This window comes from Zosterops lateralis, assembly GCF_965231275.1.
Source record: "Zosterops lateralis genome assembly, chromosome: 2".
In the NCBI taxonomy this organism is placed as follows: Eukaryota; Metazoa; Chordata; class Aves; order Passeriformes; family Zosteropidae; genus Zosterops; species Zosterops lateralis.
The window spans coordinates 80,620,513-80,643,339 of record NC_139763.1 but is presented as its reverse complement, the minus strand read 5'-3'; the positions used below and the strand labels follow the sequence as shown (position 1 = coordinate 80,643,339).

The following is a 22,827-nucleotide window of genomic DNA, read 5'->3' as shown; positions in this document are numbered from 1 at the left end:
GTGAGAGAGCTGAGCGCACTGCTGATTCTGTTTTAATCATAATTTTAGCTGTGTCACATCTTGCCTCTTTGGCTGACCAGCCTTTGGTCCCATAGCTCTCTTCTGACATCTAACCTGGGAAATCTCTGTTATTTTTTTCTCCTCCTCTCCCATCATGTCTTGCTTTCCTGTCTGATTCCTGCTCTGGTGACATACTTTACTTCACCACTCTTATACTGCATTGAGTTTCATTTGTAATCACATATCTAACACATCCCTTCAAGTCCCTCAAATACGTGAGGAATTTTCTAGGTTTCTTCTGTCTCTTCCTTGTCACTGAAGGTACTAGTCAGGTGACTAATAACTCTTTGCTTCATCCCTCATCTCAACATCTTGCCAATCTACCCAACATGTTCATCTTCTCCTGTTTGAACTTTGGAGTCTGGTGTTCTCCTGGTTTACAGCTCACTTTTCCAACTCCTTTCATCATTCCCTATTGCCTAACACCCTGTCATAATGCTCACTGGCATTTTAAATATTCTCCTTTTCTAAAAGTTTTTTTAATTTTTTTTTTCTTTTATGTGCCCTCCCTCTGACTATTTTAGCTGCAGCTATCATTTCTATAAGTGACTCCAAAGATCCTTTCAAAGTACACATGGTCCAGGGCTCAGTGCATCACAGCCTGACCCCTGTTATTTGCTTTTTTTAATTACAAGAAGTGGGCAGGGTAAATAGGTGGTTTTTATCAGTGTAGGTACAAAATTTTGCAGAAGGCAGTAGTGTGATCTTTTATTTTTTTGTCTGAGGCACACTTCATGTGAACAGAGAGGCAGGGCAGGGGAAAAGATCAGTCTAATTTGCCACTAGGTAGCTGAGCTACAGTGTGCTGTAGAGATGGTTCTGTCTGAAACAGTTTAATAACACAATAAAAGGCATTTTTGTTCTAAATGTCTATTGGTGATAAGGAGATAGTTTCTCTCAAGTTAATAAATTTTAATTAAAACTGCATAGACTGATGTAAAAATGGTGTTTTACTTATAGTCATTGTCAGTTCTAAGTCAGAGAGAGAAATTTAACTGGTTGAGGTGGGATGGAATTTTTCTTTTGAGTCTCCAAATTCATTACAGAAGAATTGAACTGAGACCTTTGGTGGAGGCTGATACGATGCAATAAGGAATTGCAGTAAAATTAAGAAAAGTCCAACTTTCATTCAGCATCCTCCAGATAGGAGATGCTTTTTATTGACTCTTTCCTTTGGGAATGTGCTCATTACAGTAACCATCAAAATAGGAATCCTTCATCTGGAGGCACTGCTTATGTTTGCTATCTGACTGTTTGGGGAATGAGATCTTTAATTAGTTCCGGATATAAAATATTACACAGAATTTCCCTCCAACTCTTCCTTTGTTGCTGGGGTCAGTAAGTGCAGCTTTGTTGTAATTGTGATTGTAATGGTGTTGTCCTTGTCTAATCATAACACTCTTTTCCCCCCATAAACTGTCAGGATGTATTTTTCTATTCTGTAAATAGCATAGAAATTGTATCCCAAGGTTGATAATAAATACGTCCACTGAAAACAGAGATCTGATTGACACATATATGATGATATGACCAATGAAGAAGTTTTATAGCTGTCCTTACAGGAGACTTTTAAAACTAGAGGGTGAGATCTGAATTTGTTTCAGAGGCACGAGAGATTCAGCATCGATGTGAATGGCGTTGTGATTTCATGCAACATTTGCTTAGAGGTTATTGCTGTGGTCTTAATGGAAAATGAGGTAAATAGACTTCTCGGGAGTGGTACGTGTTTTGCTGCTGTAAATGTGGTAAGTGCGGATGAAAGCAAATCGAAGTCATTGTTTCTTATAGCCTGACAGAGCTTAAACTAGAGGGGATAGAGAGAGAAGAATATACTGTACCTTGTTTAAGCCACATGCTGTATAAATCTAGTTTATATTTTAAAACAGAAGATGTGAAATGATGCCGTTTCTTTTGTAGAGATTCTGGCCCCCCCTTTTCCCAAACTGCAGGCACACATGAGCCTCAGAGGACCAGCTGAGAAAGATGCAGTGGGAAGGCACAGCTCATGGCCAAGGAGCGGCGACTGCTGGTGCTTTGGGAGAGAAATCCCTTTTTTTTAGCTCTCTCATGTTAGACCCATGATGGACAAACCTCATTCTTCCTGCTTTTGACTTGCTTCCCCTTCAATCCCTAGTGACCTTTGTTCACTGTTCTTCGTGCCACCTCACTTAACCCTATTTTCTTTTTTGGCATCTCTTCAACTTTCAGTTCCACCTTTGTGTCCCTGCACAGGGAAAACCCCACAGTTCTCCAAGCATATCTGCTGCTGCCAGGCGCCCCTTCGCCTTTTCTCTCCTACCCAAGCTCCTTATTCCTCCTCTGTATTCTGGCTGCCTTCATCTTCCCATTGCCAACTCTTTCTTTCAGAGTTTTTGCCCTCTCTACTCCACTGAGATTGCAGTTGACTAAACTCACAAATTATCACCTCCTGGCCAAATCCCAAAGCGTCGTGCCTGTCCTTGGCCTTGACTTGTTTTCATATTCACTGCAGTTGACCTCTCTATCCCCTTCAATTCACTCTTTTCTCAATAGCTCTTGGCAGCTACAATTACTCCGAAGAATGGCTGGTGTCTCTTATCTCTGAAGTGTGTTGTTCAGCGACTGCCTTGCCAGCTGCATCTTCTCCATATCCCCCTCATCTTAGCATTTAGCAAGGCTGCAGCCTCAGTTGCTTCTCTTCTCTCTTTCTGGTCCTGATCACTTAGAAATTTCACGTTTTTTATTGTGCCAGCTTCCTCCTCCATCCTGGCTGATCAGAAGTAAATACCCTTTAACACAGAAATTTCCATTCCGGTTGGAATGAAAATTGCTGTCTATTCCCAGATACCCCCTGCTAGTTTATTTGCAAGTTGCTGCAATCAGCTTGTGTATTATCCCTTCATGAAATTCCTATTTCTTTTATCATGGGGGTGTGGGGAAGGAAGCAAAACCTGACTCTTTCTCTTTGACTGAGAATAAATAGGTCATTAAGAGTTACTGTAGGATTTTCCTTCTGCAGCATTTCCAGATGCCTTTGTATATCTCCACCCTTAGTGCTGGATTGGCCCAATGATCTCTGGAGTTGATGTAGAATGTCTTTTGTCCTTCCACTCGGTTTCTGATTATTTTGATAATACAAAATGCTGCTTGAAAATCAGTAACAGGGCACAGAGGAGAGGTTATATTCTAGAGGGTTTATTCAGGTTAAACATAGCCTCTGCTTGCAAAATCTTACAGTAGAGAATTACGAAAAAAGACAAATTCCAAGGAAGACGGACAACAGGTTTGTGCAAGAGGGAAGACAAAGATAAACAAAATTGCTAATAAGATTTATTTTAGTATTGAGGTGGAGCACTTCAAGCAATGTCATCACACACATGTAGGTTACACTCACTAGTAGAGTTAAACTGTGTACATGAAATGTTGCTGGTGTAAAAAATGGCGTAAAAGATGACAGAACTGAGTTCATGAACTGTGTCCCTGCTCTGTTTTCAGGAGCCCACGGTGTTCAGAAAATGGAACCATCTGAAGTTCTTCTTAAATACTTGATTTTGCTGAGGGTTCACCTCCATGGTGTTACTTACAGACTTGCAGCAATTCTCAGAATCTAATCATTTTACTGCTGTGGTAACAATGCATATTATAGAGACTGTTGGATAATAATGACAATAAAAAGTAATTTCAGCATTGTATTCAGTTTATGAATGGCTGTAACGTAGTAGCTTAATATTGCTTCTCTGCTGGAAACCATGTAAATGCCTGATTATGTATACCTATTAAAAACCCCTGTAATTATTTATAGCAGAAATAAAAACAAAGCATCTGTTTGTCACTGGGGAAAACACTCCCTGCACTGTGCCATAATAGGCCATCCATGTATCGAGATTTCTGCAGTCCCCAGTCCTTTAATCACCTGAGTTAATAGCCTGAGCCATTAGACTGTGTGAGCTCGAGGGAGGCTTCCCCTCCACAGAGCAGCGCTGTGCAGTGAGGCGTGTTTGCCCACTTTTGTAAAACTTGATCCAGTTTTGCCCACTGAGCAGCTGAACATGTGTTGTAGTAAATTTGCACAGTCAATCAGTTAAACTGAAGATGCACTGGTTAATAATGTGGGAATTTTATACGGTTCTTATGTTCAGTGGGGATGTCAGTGCCAAAGTTAGTAATGTGTGTGCGTGTTTGTTTTGCCTTTTTCAGGCTTGTTTTGTCTGGCTGTTGTAAGAATTAGCAGATGTTTCATTTGATTCATGATGCTGGATGTCTCATCCTGGAACTGGTGTTTTAATTAGGTGGCACCAGATGCTTGTTTGGTTGTGAGTGAGTAGAGGCACGCTCATGCTGGGAATGCCAATGTCATTGCAGTACCACTGCTGCTTCCCCTCTCATTTGATCCTCAAAGTGATGCCTTCTGCAATGAACATCCACAGTCTCTCCTCATTCTCAGCCTCGACTTTACTTCCAGGTTGTGGCTTTAAGTCCCTTGCAAGGAATATTCCTTTAGACCTTGCTTCACGTGCCCCAGTGCATTTCTTTAAATTTACTGACCAGCCAGAGCAATGCTTTTGTGTCTTCCCAGAATCTTCTCTGGCAGTGTTCAGGACCAGAAACCTTGATACCACAGTTCCTCTTGGCATTACAAATTGAGATGAAAGGCAGGTCTGTGCTGCCATTCAGTGGCATGGTCACAGTTCCAGTTAACAAAGATCCTTTCAGCCAGCTTGTTCCTGTGGCAGCAGCTATTCAGACATAAGCTTTTGAGTGTCACTTTGGGCATACAGGCAGTGGGTGACATGGTCTCGAGGTAGGATTCATTGTGGCCATCACATGTACCAGGTAGAAGGAGACAGCAGCAGTAATTCCAGCATACTGTGTATCTTATAAATGGCTGTAATATAAAGTTTAATATTCTGCTCAGCTGGGAGCCATATAGATACCTGATTGTTCTTCTCTGTGGAAATAGCACCTGTGCATAGCAAATTACTCCTCGGTTCTGTTTGGGGAGACTGTACTGCAAAATGGAGAAGAACAGGTTTGCCTGTCACCTTCTTTCAAAAATTAAGAGCAGCCCATATTTCTTGCCCATGACTGCCTCTAGACATTCCTTGAAATGCTGCAACCTTATTAGATACCTTTTTCAACTTTGGACTGCCCCGGGAGTCTTTGGGGAGATGCCTGGCACTCACTCACACAGCAGTGTGGCTGTGCTGCTGCTGGGCAGCCTTTGGGCACAGCCAGCCCAGTGCTGTCCAGTTAGCCTGCTCCTGGCCTGGCTGGCACCAGTATCAGTCCGTCAGTAACAAGCATTGACCTGGCATTGAAGACATCTGGGTATGTCAGCAGCATTTGCAGTTCACACCCCTGAAGTATAAAGTAGGAGTGTGCTCCACTCAGGCATTTTAGCTATGGACCTTTCCAGCCTAGTCCCTGGTATGATGGTTTTGAATGACAAATTTTCCTCTTGTCCGCTTTCAGGATCTCAGTGAATCTGTGTTTTACTTAGTATCACTGGTGCAACCATTTAATCGTTTAGAATAAGTATGAAGTGATTCATCTATTTATTTTGAGAGGTTGAATGCCTGACCACAGTATGTTTTCTTACATTTTACAATTTAATAGTAGCCTGGGGGGCTGTATTAATTTTACTTTACTGCTCCAAGAGGCTAAAATATGGCTGTTTGGTTCTCTCCTGCTTTAGCTTAGCAGTGCTCTGTGAGATTATGATGACTGCTTGGTAGCTGGAGCTTTACTCTTTCCCTTCTGTTGTCTTTCTGGCTGATGCTGGGCTTACCCCTCCATTAAACAGGTGCAGAAGCACCTGGCTACCGGTAGTTTATTAATGTTTGCCAAGAGCTCCTGAAGTGATGTTGTACAATCTAACTATTTTCTAAAGAATACCATCCTTCAAAAATTCCTGTACACTGGGTCTTGAGGGAGAGAGTTTGATTGCAAACCATCACATTTAAAACTGAAAGTAAAGAATGACTGACTGCTGAAAGCTGCTTTATATGTTTTCTTCCCACTGGCCCTGTTACCCTGTACCCTCGCAAGGTCAAGACAAATATAATTCCATCCTGTAGCAGTACAAGCAAATAAAACCAATGATATTATTATTTTTTATCGGGGTTTTGGTCCTCACCACAGTATGTTTATAAGGTAAACTCAAGTTTAATAGAACAGACTTAGCTGTTCAAGAATCAAGTTTTGAATTGCACTTTCCCAAGTAAGCTTTCCTGAAGAAGCTGGTACCTATCAAGCATGCTGTCAAGAGTTTTACTGCTCAGCGCTGGACAAGTGGACATGTTGCATCTCAATTAAGAATGGAAGATAAATGGATGGCAGTAAGTGGAGGTCATGGGTTAGAAGCATTTAATGGAAGAAATGGAAATGAAATCAGAAAACAATCTAAGGGATCTTGAGAAGATAAGAGCAAAGGAAACTCAATTAGAGCGAGCCATGCTTCCGCTCTTGGATCAGGGATAATTTCCTGGGTTTTGTTTGATAGGGTTTATTGCTTTCACAGTCAGCAAAGTTGCATTATAAATAAATAATTACATTCTATTTTATGATTTGCTCAAACTGATGCATTTCAAATAGTGAAGATATAATCTCCATTTCAGAATGGTGTATAAATAGACAAATAGACTTTTCGTAAGTGCAGCCTATCAATTAGCTCTGGGCAAAGCCCGCATTGGTATTACTGAGTGTTTAAGAACTTAAAGCATAAAATACAAGGATATTTTTAAAAGCTGAAATAGTCACAAATCAGATTCAAATGCTAACTGTTTATGAAAGCTTACAATGATCAATTTAACTGCATATAATTATAGATTTGCAAAGCAGTCCATGCAGAGAAAGCATCCTATTCGTTTATGTCTGGCCATTTACAGAAAAGAAATTAAATCACCTTTCCTTTTCCGCTCTTTCTTTTGGAATATCTGTGTCTGTGTGTGTGTATATACATGTGTTTTTATACATATCGTACCTTTCTGTATATATACAGCATTTCATCATGATGATTGTGATAAAGTGATAGAAGTCACTGTGGTACATAATGAGCACTTAACTACTGTGTCCACAGCAAAACCCTTATTTTCTGTGTCTTATTTCATTAGGGCTCATGCTTGTGGTTTCCCTCAAGGGATCACACAGTGTATATTGGTACTGCAAAATTTCATTATTTACTTTATCAGGACGCTCACTTTCCCTGTCTCTTTAGGGAGCTTAGCTCGCCTCATCATAAAACACTTTAAAATTGAGCTGCTGCAGTTTATGTGCATGTACATATACACCACCTGGGGAAGGGAATACTTACTCCTACAGACTGCATCTGAGCCTTGCCCTGAATAGCAAGCGAACATCTGGGTGGATGCTGAAGTCTCGGCACCCCTTCAGTGCCAGGCTGCTCACTTTGCTTCTCAGTGACGTGAGCAGAGCTGTAACATCTCCTGGAACCATGAACGAGTAAAGCTGGTAGGAAGTACCATGACTTTAGAAGACTATAGTAGTGGGATAAGGGCCGACCTTCATGTCTTATGTGAAAAGTTATACTTCGGAGTGCAGCAGTCAGAGCACATTTATTTCCTTCTCTCTCTTCAGAGCTGAAAGGAAGCACCCACAGAGTTGCTGGCACTGTTCCCAGTAATCACGATAGAGTTGTCTGAGTCAAGGATTTTCATGTACAGCTATCATCTGCCACAGTCCCTTGTGTATCTCAGCTTTCTTCTCCCTTCTGTTCCCTTGTCCAAAGAAGAATATCCTACCTGTTGAAGATTTTTGTGCTTCCCCAAGATGAAAAAACTGGTGCTTTCCACCAGTATACTCCAAAATATTCCCATATACTCTTTAACCTTGGATTTATTATCACACAGAGTATGGAGAGTGAAACAGAAGTGTAATTATGGTCTGCTTGTGCAGGATCTGCACTAGGTTTGTTATAACCTCAGCTCCATTTCCTGTATGAACGGTAGAATATTAAACTTCTGACTATCTCAATGATCATGTGCAGACTTTCCTGTGGAGGTACTGCAAGGTTGCTCAAGCGGATTTGGAAAAAATCCAATATGGAAATGAATCCTAGTTATTTCACTTTTTGTAGTCACAGATAGGGCTGTAGATGAGGTGTCTTCCACACAAAGCTTGTGTCTCTAAGACTTAACCATCAGAAAGATGCTTAGAAGCATCTGGGGTTGCACTTGGCGATTTTTGTGGATATTTGGTCCATACAAAGAGAGAATCAGGTTAATTGTGAGAAATCTTTGAAGACTAATGGGAGTTTTTGGCAAAAGGTGTATGCTCGTGAGGTAGTTACTGGGAAATCAGAAAAGGAGTTCAAGAGAGTTGAGGGGACATCATGCCACCCTCACACAAAATAAGAACATTTGAAAAAACCCAACAGAACAAACCCCACAGACTTTTCAGGAAGGTCGGTTTTGGTATGAATTGATGGGTATCAGTTTTTCAGCTATCAGTTGCCAGCTGTCCACAGGGGATTGTGCCTCTACTTGGTTAAATCCAGAATGACAGTGTGGGTGAAAACATGATGCTGCTGTAGTTTCCCTGCAGAGGTTCAACATCTGTGCCAGAGGTGTCTGATGGGGGCTGCTTTGTGGAGGTTTATTTCCTATTAGTGAAATAGGTCTGGGGTGTTAGAACCATTCTTGTTCTTAGAAGTTGCTACCAGAGGCAGCTTTGTGTATGTTCAAAAAGGGAAGCAGATCTCCTCTCCTTTCTGAAGCAAACAAAAGAAACTCTCCTAATCTTCTCAATGTCCGCAGATGATCTGAACAAAACTTTGGCCTCCAGGCAACCCTCTTGAATTTTTTTCTGCTGTAGTCAGTGAAACTAATGCCCAGGGCAGAAGCAGCAGCTTGAGGTGTTTTTATATGCTCTGTATGAAAAGGATGAAAGGTGGTGAGTCTCTTGCTCAGCCTCTCTAGAGAAAAGGGGATAGTGTACACCTGAAAGCGTACTTAAGAAAAACTGAAGTGCTTTGCTTCTGGGCGATTTAAAGCAGTAGTACTGATCCAAAACAAGTAACTTTTTTGTTTGTTTGTTTGTTTTTTAACATACTTACCATGGAGTACCTTGGCACCTGGTACACAAAACCAGTGTGATATACAGGAAAAACTTTCATTTTATGGGCCTGAGTAAAGTCCTGAAAATGGGTCTAGATAAAACTTCAAGTATCAATGAGTTCATTCTTCATTTCACATTGAAATGCAAATTGTCTTCTTTGCAAAACAGAAATGTTCTGCTACAATATTGATGAAGTATATACTGCCCTTACCACAGGAAATTTCACTCAGAGAAACAAAGAGACAATTGTTTGTTCTCACAAAGCCACAAAATTGCCTGTCTGAGAACATCTTCTAATCTGAGACCAAGTCTGCCATCCCTGCAGTGCCTCCCACCTGGTGCTCTGTCCAGACAAGGAGCAGTGGGCATTGTTCCAGGCTCACCAGTGGTCACATCCATCACTGATGCATATTTTTAGAACAGGCTCTTCAGTTTCTTGCATGCCCTCATACTTGAAGCAAGAAGATACTGGAAGCTTCTTTTTTTCATTAAATGTGTTTTCTCTCCATTGTGGCATTGGCATTGAAGCTGCTGGGACAGCATGAAATGACCATGGGGAGTGGAGCTGGGCATGTTGGGAGCACTGCAGCAGCCCAGCATCACCTAGTGAACCTCTTCTTTACCAAGCTCCTTGGAGAAAACAGCTGGACAGTGTTCACAGACCTGTAGTGCTTAATACCAGAAAAAAACCCAGATAATTTTATCTCATCCCTTTTTATATCTCTATTATATATCACTTTTATACATCTTTACTAAATGGTCCTTCTCTGACTAAACCATAGCATACATTTGCCATGAAATGTTTCTCCCCAACAGTTTGTAGCTCTCATTTGCAGATGTCTGAGATTATTCCAGGAATTAATCATCTGCTTAAAAAAAAAAAAAATAATAAAGAGTATCAAGCTGATTGCTAATTTTATTTTTCCTGGCTTCAGTTTCCAGTCATTAGATGTTGCTCCACCTTATTTTGTTAGATTAAAGAGCCCTTTGCCTCCCAGTAATATTTCCCCATGAACCTTACATGGATTTTTCTAATCAAGTTGCCTCTTCATCTTCTTTTTAATAAGCTTAGCAGATTGAAATCTTAAACTCCCTTACCATAAATCATTGTCTCTGCTGCTCAGACCGTTTTTGGAGCCTTTTTTTGTTCATCTTCTCCCTTTTTTTTTTTTTTAATGTGCTTTGCAAAACAGACTCCAGAGTCATGCATGGTGTGTCTGAGAAAAGAGAACATGGACAGGTTAAATGATGCTCCTGTGCTGGCTTTGTGCATCACAGTCCTCTTTGCTGCTGTGTTCATGTTCAGGGGCAGCACTGCTATTAAGCCATTTCAGAGGTACTCTTTCTCTCCTTTTTGACTGCTCCTCTGGGTTAATGTTTGAATAGAGAGATAAAGGCAGATTCCAGGGTAATGTAAATACTTTTTTCATAGGGTTGCTCATTTGCTGTGGGCCAAAAGAAACAAGCGAGAAGGACAGAGCAGGGGAGTAAGTGGGAAGATGACTCTTTTTCCAGTAAAATATACATACTCTATTTTCAGTACAATGTATATAACTGAAAAGGGAAAGACATATCCAAGCTGGAATATCCGAATACTGCTTTGTCTGCTCTGGCCAGCCATCCTGGGCCAGCACTGCTCAGTGTGTAGGATCACTTGCTCTCCAGGGCAGCCTTCCCCAGCAACCAGTCTCCCCTGCAGAGCTGCCTCTGCTTCCCTCCACTTCCCTCACCGCTGGTACAAAACACCTGAAGCAGATTGGCACAGATTTTGCAGAAGGGTTCCCAAAGCAATGTCTTGTACTGTAGAGAGTACAAAAGATGCGGATCTTTGTGTAAAGGAAGAGGACCCCATACAGAAGTTCCTTGCCAGGGCTTTTATCAGAATTCTTTTGAGCATCCTTTGCCTTTTTTCTCTTTCCTTTCTTTCTGCTTCAGCTTTGCTGCACTTATGATCTTATTTCTGAAATAACCAGGAGCAAACCCTTCTTTTTAAAATAGCTTCCCAGTCCTCCAGGCAGAGGACACATGGGTCGGACTTTGATCTCTTTATTAATCTACTAAAGAGGATGTGTGAAAAATCTGGGTTACTCTGGGCATTAGCCAGACCCTTTGAGAAAAAAAATGCCTTCATTCAAACAGATTATTATTGAGACTTAACAGCTTTCATCTTTGGTGAGGATTTCTGCTGGTACCATTCCCACATTTGGTTTGGTTGGGAATACTGTGGAAGTGGGCACAAGGCATGCAAGAGTTTTGAAATCTTAGAAGTGTTCAGAAAATAAGGCAGAACTTGTCATTTGCTCTAGGGACAAACAGACCCAGGGGAAAAAAAATGCATATGGAGAGGCTATAATAATGAAGAGAGTTCCCAGTTGATAATTAATGTGTGGCTAGAAATGCAGTACCCACAAGTGCTTTAAAAAAAGCATAGTCAGTAGAATGAAATTATACCATCAACTGTTGTTCTTCTGAGTTACATTAAGAATGTATTCCCACAGTAGATCTTCTTGAGAGATTTTGTGGAAGTTTGAGGTATCTGAATTTTACATGACACCTGCCACAGCCAAAAAATTGCACTTTTTGTTTGTTTCTCTTGCCCCTTTGGCTGAAAAGTTGAGCCTGTGCATATCCAGCATACAATAGCACAAAGTTGACTCAGTACATACAGGCATTGTATTTTGCTGTGCCTCTGAGACTAAAGAGAAAGGTGGATCTACTGCCACTAAAGGGATGCCAATAGCAGCCCAGATTGCTAAAAGTTGAACAATACAGCTCAAGCCATGCAGGGTGGCAACAAAAAACCCTTTTGTCAGAGCAGCATCATGGTTTGCCCTGTTTTTCTCAACACCTGGAGCAAGTAGGGAAGGGAATGTGGCAGCAGTTTAGTCTTCAGTGGGGCTTCATGACTTCTCTCAGCTCGGTTTTACTGCTGAGTTTTATTGCATTGTGTGGCAGTGATGGAGTGTGTTAAGCTTTGACAGAGGTTATTCATAAAAAAGAGGTTCCTTTCCTGTATTTGTGGTTTTGAAGGCAGATTGTTTCTTCCAACGTTGTCCATTCTGTAATTTTTGTTTATCCATATAAGATTTTTTTGTTATTTTTTCCTCAAGCGAAAGATATTAAAGCAAGATGAGTATAGATATTTCTTTAAATAAGTAGGGGGATGTGATGAAAGACACAAAAATGGTAATAAAGCCTAGTCAGGTAAAAATGTTGGCACATTTTATTTCATTTAATTCATAAGTGGAAGAAGATAGAGAATTTATTTGACTAAGCCTCTGGTTCAGTGTCTTGATGATATGTTTGGAAAATTGTTCTGAAATTGATGTGTAAGTGACCTTGAAGATATCATATTTAAGTGATAGCTCATTTTGATGTGAAGTTGTAAGCCTCTCCCCTGGCCTCAAATAAAGCAAGCAAAGGAACTCAGCATTGAATTTAAGTCATTTCAAGGTAAAGAGGGAAGAAACTCTTCTCAAAACTCAAAATATGAATAGCCTGTAAGGTTGAGCATGTGCCTCTATTTCAGTTCTATTAAGATGCTGCTTCACTGGGAAGTTTGCCCTTGTGGGAGCAATCCCCCAGCCTTGGGACACCTGGGGAAGTGTGATCTGACTCTGGAGAAAACTCAGTCCTTATGGTGGGTGGCACTGCCAATTCAGTATGCAACATTCACCCTTGGAATCAAATCATTCCTGTATAGATAGATATAATATAAATACTAATGTATTCCTAAATGTTACTATATTCATAAATGATTGTTAAGGAATTAAAACAATTTTTTTTTTTGAGAGGGCAGTGGCCAGAGTTGAACTTGACTATTGTCTTTAGTTTGTTGAACTTCCCTTCTGTCTGTGGTAAATGAAGTTACTTTTAAGTCACACGAGTATCCCTGACTTTGGCTGGGCTGTTTGCTGGCCCAACACTTCAGAGGAATCACAGAATCATTAAGGTTGTAAAAGACCATCAGCTCCAAACATTAAAAGTTGGCTGTTTCCATAAGTACCTGAGCTGGATTTAACCCAGCTGGCCATGATTGGTCTAAAGCATTGCCTGATGGTGGGTTCCTCCATGAGCAGGAGTGGTTTACAGCCTGTCTGTGCACTGGTGCTCTGCCCACAGCAGTAGCAGTGCTCCCTCCTTTGGGAATGGCCAACAACTTGGCAGGTGGTGGCATGTCATGTCCAGCAAGAGTTGCAAAGTGTACATTACTTACCTACTTACCTATTGCACGCATATATATTGCATATATTAACACAGTGAATGCTCTTGCCATGATCCCGGCTGGTTGTGATGGTCAAGATACATACTCTGTGTAATATCATGGTAAAAGGTTTATTTGCAGATTAAATCACTGTTGTTGGAAATAACGTTGCTGAGGATTGGCTTTCTAATTCTCTTTTACTGCTCTGGGAACTCAGATATTATATTCATTACAGAAACTGCACTTTGAGGTAACAGTAAATTTGTACATCCAAAACATCACTAAAAAAGGGAAAATCAGAAGTTAAACCCAAGACAGAAATGTAACCCGGCTTTCATTGTCTGCCAAGTGTGGTGTACAGTATATGTTTTGTATTTGAACCAGAAATAAGAATATTAGGAAGTTGTAGGTATGTATAGCCTCACAAAGTTAATATTGCTTTTGGACTCGTTCCTGGGCGTGATCTAATCTCCATTTCAGTCAGCAGAGACTTTTCTTCTTGCTTCAGTAGGAATCAGGTTTGTGTTTTAATTTGCAGTAAAGCCTACAAAATTTGTGCAATAAAATAAAAACAGGAGGGCACACTTTGCACGATGGGAGGCCTTAAATGAAGGCGTTGGAACAGCATTTAATCACCAGAATAAGGAGGCAGATTTTCAAAGCTGCCGGCTGTGAGCGGTAGGGGGGAGGAGCAAAAGGTCTCCTTCATGCTCTGGTTGAGTTTGTGGCTGATGTGATACCGCTGCCTGCATTCAGAACTGACCCTGGTTATTTATGGCTTGAGAAGACTTTAAAAAGGGGTGAATATAATCTATGGCTTATTCTGATTCCCACTGGCTTTGGTGGCCCCAGTGCGCTGAATGGGTCTGGCATCGGTGCTCAGGTTCATGTCTTCCTTATGCTGAAACTCTTTAATCCTTTGAGTTATATTTACAAGTTACCCTTTAATGGAAATAATGAATAAAATGTCTCCCCAAAGATGTGTGCACTCTGCTTTCATGCGCACAGAACTGTTCTATGTGAAGGACCTAAAGGAAAAAAAAAAAAGAAAACCCAGTGGGTTAGGTATAATGTTAGTTTTCTTGAAGTCATAAATATTCTTTTTTAATTGGGTGTGAAATTCTTGTCTACAAATCATGGCATTTTGATTGACTTTACGTTCACTGGGTTGGTGAATAATGGGCTTGCAACATTTTTTAAGCTTTTCCTGCCTACAATAGATCTCCACTAAGTGTCCTTCAAGAATCACATATCTGCTTAATGCAAGGAATCTGAATTTGCTGTAACATTTGCATTTATACTTACAAATCTTTCCATGACTTGCCTGTGTGCCCGTGTGTGGGGGAAGGATCCAGCCTGACCTTGGGGGTAGGAGTGCAGGTAGGTGGATGTAAAGCCTTCATCTTGGTGCAGCCAGATGAGGTATGTAAGTTCTTTCTTCCCCCTCTGCATTTTAAACAGATAAAAACATTTAAAACCTCATTATTCAACTGTTTGCTTCTCAAGCTACTTTTATTTATTACTTTTTTCCCAGCAAGGCAGTGTAAACGAGGACCCTTGGCTGACAGCTCAGTGACAACCAAGGTGTTGTGTTTACTGCCAGGAGACTCAGAGAGTCTTTGATAAAGGATCATGAATAATTAGTAGCATTTTGGAATCAGTGATTTTTCTCTTTCTTCCTTTGAGGGATGTAACAGCCCTGAGTACTTCACTGTTAGTTGGTATTCCTCACGGCCTCATTTCTGTCATTTTAATTTGGGGAAAAACCGCTTCTGCTTTGTAGCTGGTTTGCACTGACCCCCTTTGTTTGGAAGCTGGAGGAGGGAAATGCAGATGGGGGCTCTGGAAATGTTTTTCTAGCATTTCATGGCAGAAGCTGATATCGCCCTTGGACATACTGAGTGAGTTTTCTGGTGTCCTGGAGTCAGGAAAGTGCTTGCATTACCCTCAGTCCTTCAGTCACCCTGAAGGTTATATATTTTTATAGTTAATTTAACCACTAAACCTTGCATTTGCACTAGCAAGGAACTGGCTTTGGGTGGGAATGGGCATGTTGCGCTCTGGTAGCTGGGAGTGCCTGGGAGTGTGTTACTGTAATGTCTCTACCATTCTGTGCTGCAGCTTGTGATGAGGGCATGTTCTGCCTTTGCTGCCTCCCACTCCTCCTGCCCACCTCTCTGGCCACTTCTGGGCCAGGCTCTGGAAATAAGTGGGCTATTCACCTTATCTTAACCTTTCCTGATTTCCTAGTCTGAGATGCACATTTGTGCAATTAGCTCGTACTCCTGAGACTCTTCTCAATTGATAGCTGATGCAATATGTCCCCCTGCAAAACCACTGCAGTATTTTGGAAAGGACAGAACTAAATATGGTGGCATTTTGTGTGATAGTTTTTGGAGGAGTAGCAGATACTTTCTAGTTAGTCTTCTTTCCTCTTATCTTGTTCATTGTTTGCTGAGGATATGGCTACTTCTACTGGCAACTCTTATAATGTGGGCTACTGAGTCACTCAGCAAAATCACATTCTACATTACTTTCTGCAGCTAGGCCAATAACTTGTGTAGAAGAATAGGTTCTATTGTCTTGTCTCAGTACCAAGGTGCCAAATGATGGGAGATTCTGGCCTGTCCCTGACAAGCAGTTGCTCCTGCCAGATATCCTCCTTGTTGAATATTTGCACTCTCCTTTTTCTGCCATTGACTTCCAGCCATCAGACCTCAGTTTGCTTTTCTCAGCTAGATTAAAGAGCTTTCTTACTCTCTTTTGACTTTTCCATGCACAGCTTCTTACAGACCACCAAGTTGTCTTTTAATCTTGCCTTGAAAAAACTAAACAGAATTGAACTCCTTTCAATGTTTGTGCTATTGAGGGTATTCATGAAGGATGATCTGACTTTTAGGAGGAACGTATGTGTGTAGCAGATATCCATGGCGATGGGCACCTATGTAAACAGCCAGGCTGACAGCTCCAGTAAACATTCTCTTAAAGGGCTGTGGCAGGTCCATCCATCACACTACCTATATACACAGTACTGTCAAATATGTAAAGTAAACAAACGGGGGGCAAAAAAGAGGTGATGAAGGAAATAATGCTTTTCTCTAATCTCTTTTTGTTTTAAGAGCCTCTCAGGTTTCTCATCATGATAGTAAATACATGATTTTCAGATACTTTTTGGGTGGACCACATAATTTGAAGTGGTCTGGTGACAGATGTACAGCAAATCAGTGGGACAGGGAAGAGGAAAGTCCAGTTTGCCTTTTCTTCATCTAATTTAATAGTTTATTTTTTTTCTTTTCTTTTTTTTTTTTTCTTTTTTTTTTTAAACTGTTATCATTCATAATGCTGTGTCTCATTGTGTCCAGTTGCAGGAGCCATACAGAAAACATATCCCGTTATTTTCTCAGGAAAAGAGGAGAAACAAGCCTTAAAGACAAACAAGCACACAACCTTCACATTGCTGGCACATTGCCGAGCCCAGGGGCTGCACTTAATTTACATATAAATGTGCTGAGGATTTTAATCAGCAACTAATGCACTCTGTTGTTATTTTTCACTTACAGTGTTTGTAATGCACATGGTGTTTGGCAAATTGCATGGGACATATGTACTTGGAGGAATGCAGTGACAAGCATATCAGTGGCACTGCTTTTTGGATTGTTGGCTGGCTTTATTTCTGAGGCTGCCCTGGGCTGCAGGTAGTGCTGGCTCCAGGCCTTCAGGAATACTGAAAAATCCACCAAGGGCAACATAAAGAGCTGGCTCAGAGATGTGTGGTTGGATTTCAACTGTCTCATGTAAAAATGCAGTAGTGCCTCCATGGTGTAGCATCCCAGTGGATGAGAACATCTGTTTTATCTGTCTTGTTCAGAAATGTGTCTGCAAAATCTTGGAACTTCTTGGGTTTTAGTGGCTTTGAAATTTTCATTATTTCTGCTAGTGTTTCTTCTTGATTTGTTTAGTTCAGGCATCATAGTTTTGTTCACATTTCTCTTTTAATTAGCAAGCAGCTGGAAAGAGTGCACCACAAAATCCATCCAAGAAAAGCCCTTAGAGCTGCTCCCAAAGACTTCTCCTCCCTTCTGTTCTCCTGGTCCTGAAAACCAAATTCTGTCTTTTTGTATTATCTGTTAATATCTATGAGCTTTGAAGAGATGTGTTTTCTGAATTTATTGTGGTTTTATCCAAGGATATTCCCCTCCTTTCTCTCAGCTAAAGTGAGTGAGAGCCTATCTGTGGACTCCCTAGGGAATATTTTGTAGCTTCTGATGTCAGCTGTCAGCCTCTTTGCATTTGTGCTATAGTGATGAAGAAGCAGTGTTGATGACCAAATATAATCATTAGTCTCAAGGGTTAACACCTCATATGAAGCTGGCATTTGACTTCTCTCTAGTAGGATGTCATCCACAACTCTGTGGAGTGATCCATTAAATATTTGCTCAGCTTGCATATTCCTGTGGGTACTACCTTTATATCCATATGTGGGTGTACAGCAAGGAGGCTTTTTGTGCAGAACATTCAAGAGCATGATAGAAGGTATTCCCAGGATGATGGAAGGATTTCCATGTGGAAAACCTGAAAGTGAACAAAAGCCTTCTTATTTATCAAGCTGCTGTGTGGTGTTGACAGGTGAAATGACAAGACTTATTGAGGAAAAGGAATTAATTGTATCTGGGACCTTTTAATAAATCAAAAGTAAAAGTAAGAACCAGTGTAGCAGACCTGTTGGCAGTAGCTAATGCTCATTCAATGATCCTTCCCTTCTGAAATATAGAAATGAAAAGTAACTGTTGCCAGGAGTTATAAAATGAAGGAATGAGTCAGAAGATAGATTTATTATCACCTCAGTATCGGTGAAATTCAGCTCCATAAACATAGGTTAATCTGCTAAAACCTTCTGTGCTCTCACTGGGGGAGAAGCCTATTTATTTCAAATTTTGTTTAAAGATGTAAAATAATTCTTCTTGTCTTCTGAATAAATCATCATCTCTAGTATCACTAATATTCATCTTTTTTTCCCTCATTCTTTCCTATGTGGATTTATTTTATTTATTTATTTCTGTGGGTTGTTATGGGCTCTTCTCATCCCTGCAGTGTAATTTCTCTTCTGGACTTGCAGGCTTTTATCATCACAGTCCACCATATATTTCACCCATGTTTCTACAGAAACTTATTACATAGCACAGGCTGCTACCAACAAGAATATTTAGAATACACTCTGCCTTTGTCCTCCAGTTCTGCCCTGTGCTCACCTGTGATGGGTGAATAATACATCTGAGGGAGGCAGACATGGATCTGAGGTTACCACAAAACAACCTAAGCCCATACATGACCAGAATCAGTGCTGCTCCTTTACCTTTCCTCTTCTACATGGCTGATCAAATGATGGAAGCATACTTGTCACTTCAAACTAGCATTAAAAGACATAAAAATCCAAAACATGAAAAAAATTTTGTAGCATTAAGAAAAAAAAAAAAAGTATCTTGTAAGACAAGAGCAAATACATGTGGCATCTCTGTGACTGTGTGCTTGGGCTCTGTGCTACCTTGTAAACTTTCCTAAGACTGTGAGCTGTCATGGAAACAGTGCAGTCAGATCCTTAAAAAAATCCCAAAAAATCCAAAAAGGCATCTAATGCCTTTTATTTAGAGCTGACCTTAGAGCAGCTCTGTCCTCAGTGATTATCTGATATATTTTTTTTAAATAGCATCAAACACATCTGAGACTAAATTCAGGTTTCTTGTGTTCTGTTTTGCCCTGTAATTTCTCCATCATTTTCCATCTACTAATGACATTATTTGATGGTTTACAAGCTGTCCTTTTGAGTATTTCTTAAGCTTGAGAGAGATCCACATTAGTGTGTCTCTCAAGATTAAACAATGCTATATTAGGAGATGAAAATGCTCTTGATATATGTGTCATAGAAGTGGTGAGGAAGTGCATTTGCTTATTTTGATGCTGGTGTGAATTTCTGTGTGGTACTGGCGTATTTGGTCCTCTGTGCACTCATGGTCAGTGCTTAAGCCAGTCAAGGTTTGGACTATGCCAATACAAGCAGGTTTTAGAGTGGTAGAGTTTCTGCTTGATCACAGAATCACAGAATGATTTGGTTTAGAGGGGACCTTTCAGGTCCAACATCTGGTTCCAACCAGATGTTCATGTCAGGAGGAGTATGGCTTTCTAAAGCACTTCAGGCAGAAATGAGGTGGGTGGACACCCTTCATGGCATGACTGTTCAGGCATGGAGCTGGTACTTAGCTCTGTTATACACAGACATACTTTCTCTTTTATTTCTAAGGACCAGGTAGAAAACCAACGGATGTTTCCTTACACTAGTTGATACAGTGGCCAAGCCTTTCCTTCCTCTGTGACAAAAGAGGATATATTCATTGTCTAAGGGCTACTGTGTGAGCTTTGGTTTGCTTGTTGTCCAGGATTTTGGCATTGTGCAATAAGTGAGCTCTATTTTAAATTTACGATCTATTTTCTGAACTTGGATGGTTTAATTTTTAATTGCCTCCTAGGTTTTTTTCTTTTGCAAGGACACAGGCAGAAACTAGAAAAGAAAGGCCACTGTTTTGGTGCAATTCATTGTCAGTGGTTGTATCCCTCCCTACGAAGGTTTATACAAGCTTGCATCACAAAGCAGAAAATGATGGTGTTTGTTCTGTTACTCTGCCAGCTGCAGTTCTAGCAAAGAAATGGCTGTGGCATTAGGGCATTTATGAAAAGCCATCCTTTTACCTTCCCTCCCACTCAATTTCTTGTGACAAAGGATTGAGATGTTGAGCTGGGTTCCTGAGCTCAGGCTTCTGTTTTCATTTGTTGCACAACTTGAAGTTTTCTACAGGTGGAGCCTTTGTTGTATGCTGAACACATTTCTGTAGTACAGCCAAATGAAAATAGATGTGACGTTTTATTGATCCTATTCATGACATCCTGTGTTTGCTGTTTTTCTGCAGGAATTATCTACACAGCAGATATTCTTGACCGGGAGACAACCAAATCCTACTGGTTGACAGTGTATGCGACTGATCATGGTGTTGTCCCACTCTACGCTACCATCGAAGTCTACATTGAAGTGGAGGACGTGAATGACAATGCCCCTCTCACCTCTGAGCCTATCTATTACCCAGTTGTCATGGAAAACTCACCAAAGGATGTATCTGTCATTCAGATCCAAGCCCAGGACCCTGACTCCAGCACTAATGAAAAACTGACTTACCGGATTACAAGTGGAAATCCCCAGAACTTCTTTGTAATCAATCCCAAAACAGGTAACAAAACCCTATTGCCTCAGGGCAGTGGGAAAATACAATTTACATATTTATCAGCTTTCACCCCTTCAGGGTGCCCTGGTTTGCTTTCCAAACCTCTGTTTTCTGGTTGCTTATGTGACTAAAGCATCTAGCATGTGTCTGAAGCATTCTGCTTTGCCATCAGTATGAGAATGCACTGGCAGATGATGCGCTGCAGATGTGCTGCTGCAGCAATCACTCTGCCCTGGGTCACTGAATCGCTGCTGTCTCTTCCCTGTGTCTACAGGGATGGGGCTTTGCTGCACTGAGTCTGCAGAGCAGTGCTAGGGAGCAGATTCAAGTTGTTGCAGGTTACAGAGCACTGTTTCATCCTTCATGAGCTAGTGTAGCGCTGCTGAAGTGAGTGAGATGATGGCTGTCCAGCACATGTAATAAGGCTCCACATTAAAGAAGGTGGATTTAATTCTCAGCTTGCTTTATACAAAGTTCAGATGACCTAAACGTCCCTCTGGCATTTAAAAAAACTTCACGTGTTTGCATTGATTTATAACAGCTGGGGAAGTAGCCTGTGGGTGCAGTGTGGCAGAGATGGCAATTGTTTTAAGTTGAAATTGTTGTTAGCTGGCAGTGGAGCGTGGCACCCATGCAGAGAAGCTCTGCACATGTGTATACCCTAGGTGCCTTTGCTGGATCAGGCTGATAAAGGAATTGCCCCAGGAGATGTAGCCTGAGGTAGTGGATGCTCTGCTGTAGTGCCTGCCTGTGCCTGGCAGCCAGTGTTCCTCACTCCAGCATGTACCCAGCTTTGCTCACTCTCACTGGGCTTGTGGGAACTCTCCAGCATGATCTGGATCTGGAGAGTTGAGGAGATCTTTCAGAGCAATATGCTGATCTTTATGGAGGTAGTTCAGAGAATTCACACAGTGCTCCTCCTTGTTTTCATGCTCCTAGTTTTGTTCTGGGGTTTGGGGTTGTTTTTTTTTTTCAAGTTTATTTATATCTTCCGCAAATTTCTAAACAGCTAAAAAACTAGAAAGAATAAACATGAGAGGGAACATTTTTAATTTTGTGTATGGAAATGATGTTCACTAAACAGGTTTTCAACATTTGGTTGGGCAATCCTATTGCAATGTGTGGCATAAGAAGGGGTCAGGCATAAGCCCAGGTGAAGAATTATGGAGAATGTATTATAATCACTGTGTTCAATCTGCTGAGCCCTAAGGCACATATCTCACTTATTTTTAACACTTGGAATGGTCGAAGATGCTCTTCCATCTGCATCCCTTCTCCCCCTCCCCACCCCAGAAATCCCATCTGGGCAAAGTAGCAGAGTTAGGATTTACAGTGTTTAATGCTTGTGCTTCCCTTCCATCGGCTCCTCCCTCAGAGCAATCTGCTCAGCACAGCCCTGCTTATCTGCCAGGGTGAGCCCATGACAAGGACTGGGGCCGGGCATGTGGCAGCCCTGCAGCACCCTGGCCTGGTGGCACACCCTGTGGGTTGGCTCTTCGTCCCTCTGGAGAGCAGGCCAGATACTTTTCCACAACAGTGAGGTCATATTCTCACAGTGCTGACAGTGGTTAATCTTCATTTGCACTGTCTGAGAACTTAAAGGCTTCAGGATGAGTAACTTTGTTGCTTGGGCAACTCCCAAAGGGCCCCCCCTTACACTCAGTGAGCATCCTTGCTAGTCACTGGCTGTGATATGTCATAGAGAGGATAAATCAAGCCCTTCTATCCAATTCAGTGTCACACACAGAGCAGTGAGAACTGGGCAAGGTGGCCTCTTTGAGTTTGTTTTGAAAATGGTGAGGCTGAGTGTGTGTGTGCAGAGATCCCTGTTCCTAAAGGGGAGTGCCAGGCCTTGACATCAGAAGGCTTTCTCCTGATGGGATGCTGATGTCCGAGAAATAAAAGCATAATGGATTTTCCTAGAGAGTGCCCCTGGGGGTCTCTCACAAGGCTCCTTTCAGCCGTCTCCCTGCAGTGCACTAGTTTTCTCTAAGACAGTAATTTACACTCCAGTTGTTTTGTAGAGGAGACTTCTGCACACACAGAAGAGGTTCATAGCCTGCCAGCCCCGTACTCTTGCTGGGATTCAGCACAGCAGTAACTCACATGGAGCATTGCACAGCAGCCCTAAATGCGACAGCATGCTGTATAATCAAGATGAAAAGGTTTAATGTGAACCCAAATATGCTGCGATTGCTGCATACGTGGGCTGAATGAGCATGCTCCTGCTGTCAGGGGAGA

At 41.4% G+C, this 22,827-nt stretch overlaps 1 protein-coding gene across 7 annotated transcripts in view; it reads left to right on the top strand.

Moving 5' to 3' along the window:
- FAT3 (FAT atypical cadherin 3) overlaps positions 1–22,827 on the top strand; it is a 333,029-nt gene that overhangs the window by 97,282 nt on the left and 212,920 nt on the right. For all 7 annotated transcript variants that reach the window (XR_014589261.1, XM_083854350.1, XM_083854348.1 and 4 more), the window contains exon 3: positions 20,278–20,592. Coding sequence is in view for 6 of the 7 variants with exons in the window: in XM_083854350.1 (XP_083710476.1) it covers positions 20,278–20,592 (315 nt within the window). In the remaining variant the exon portion in view is untranslated. The remainder of the gene's footprint in view (positions 1–20,277; positions 20,593–22,827) is intronic.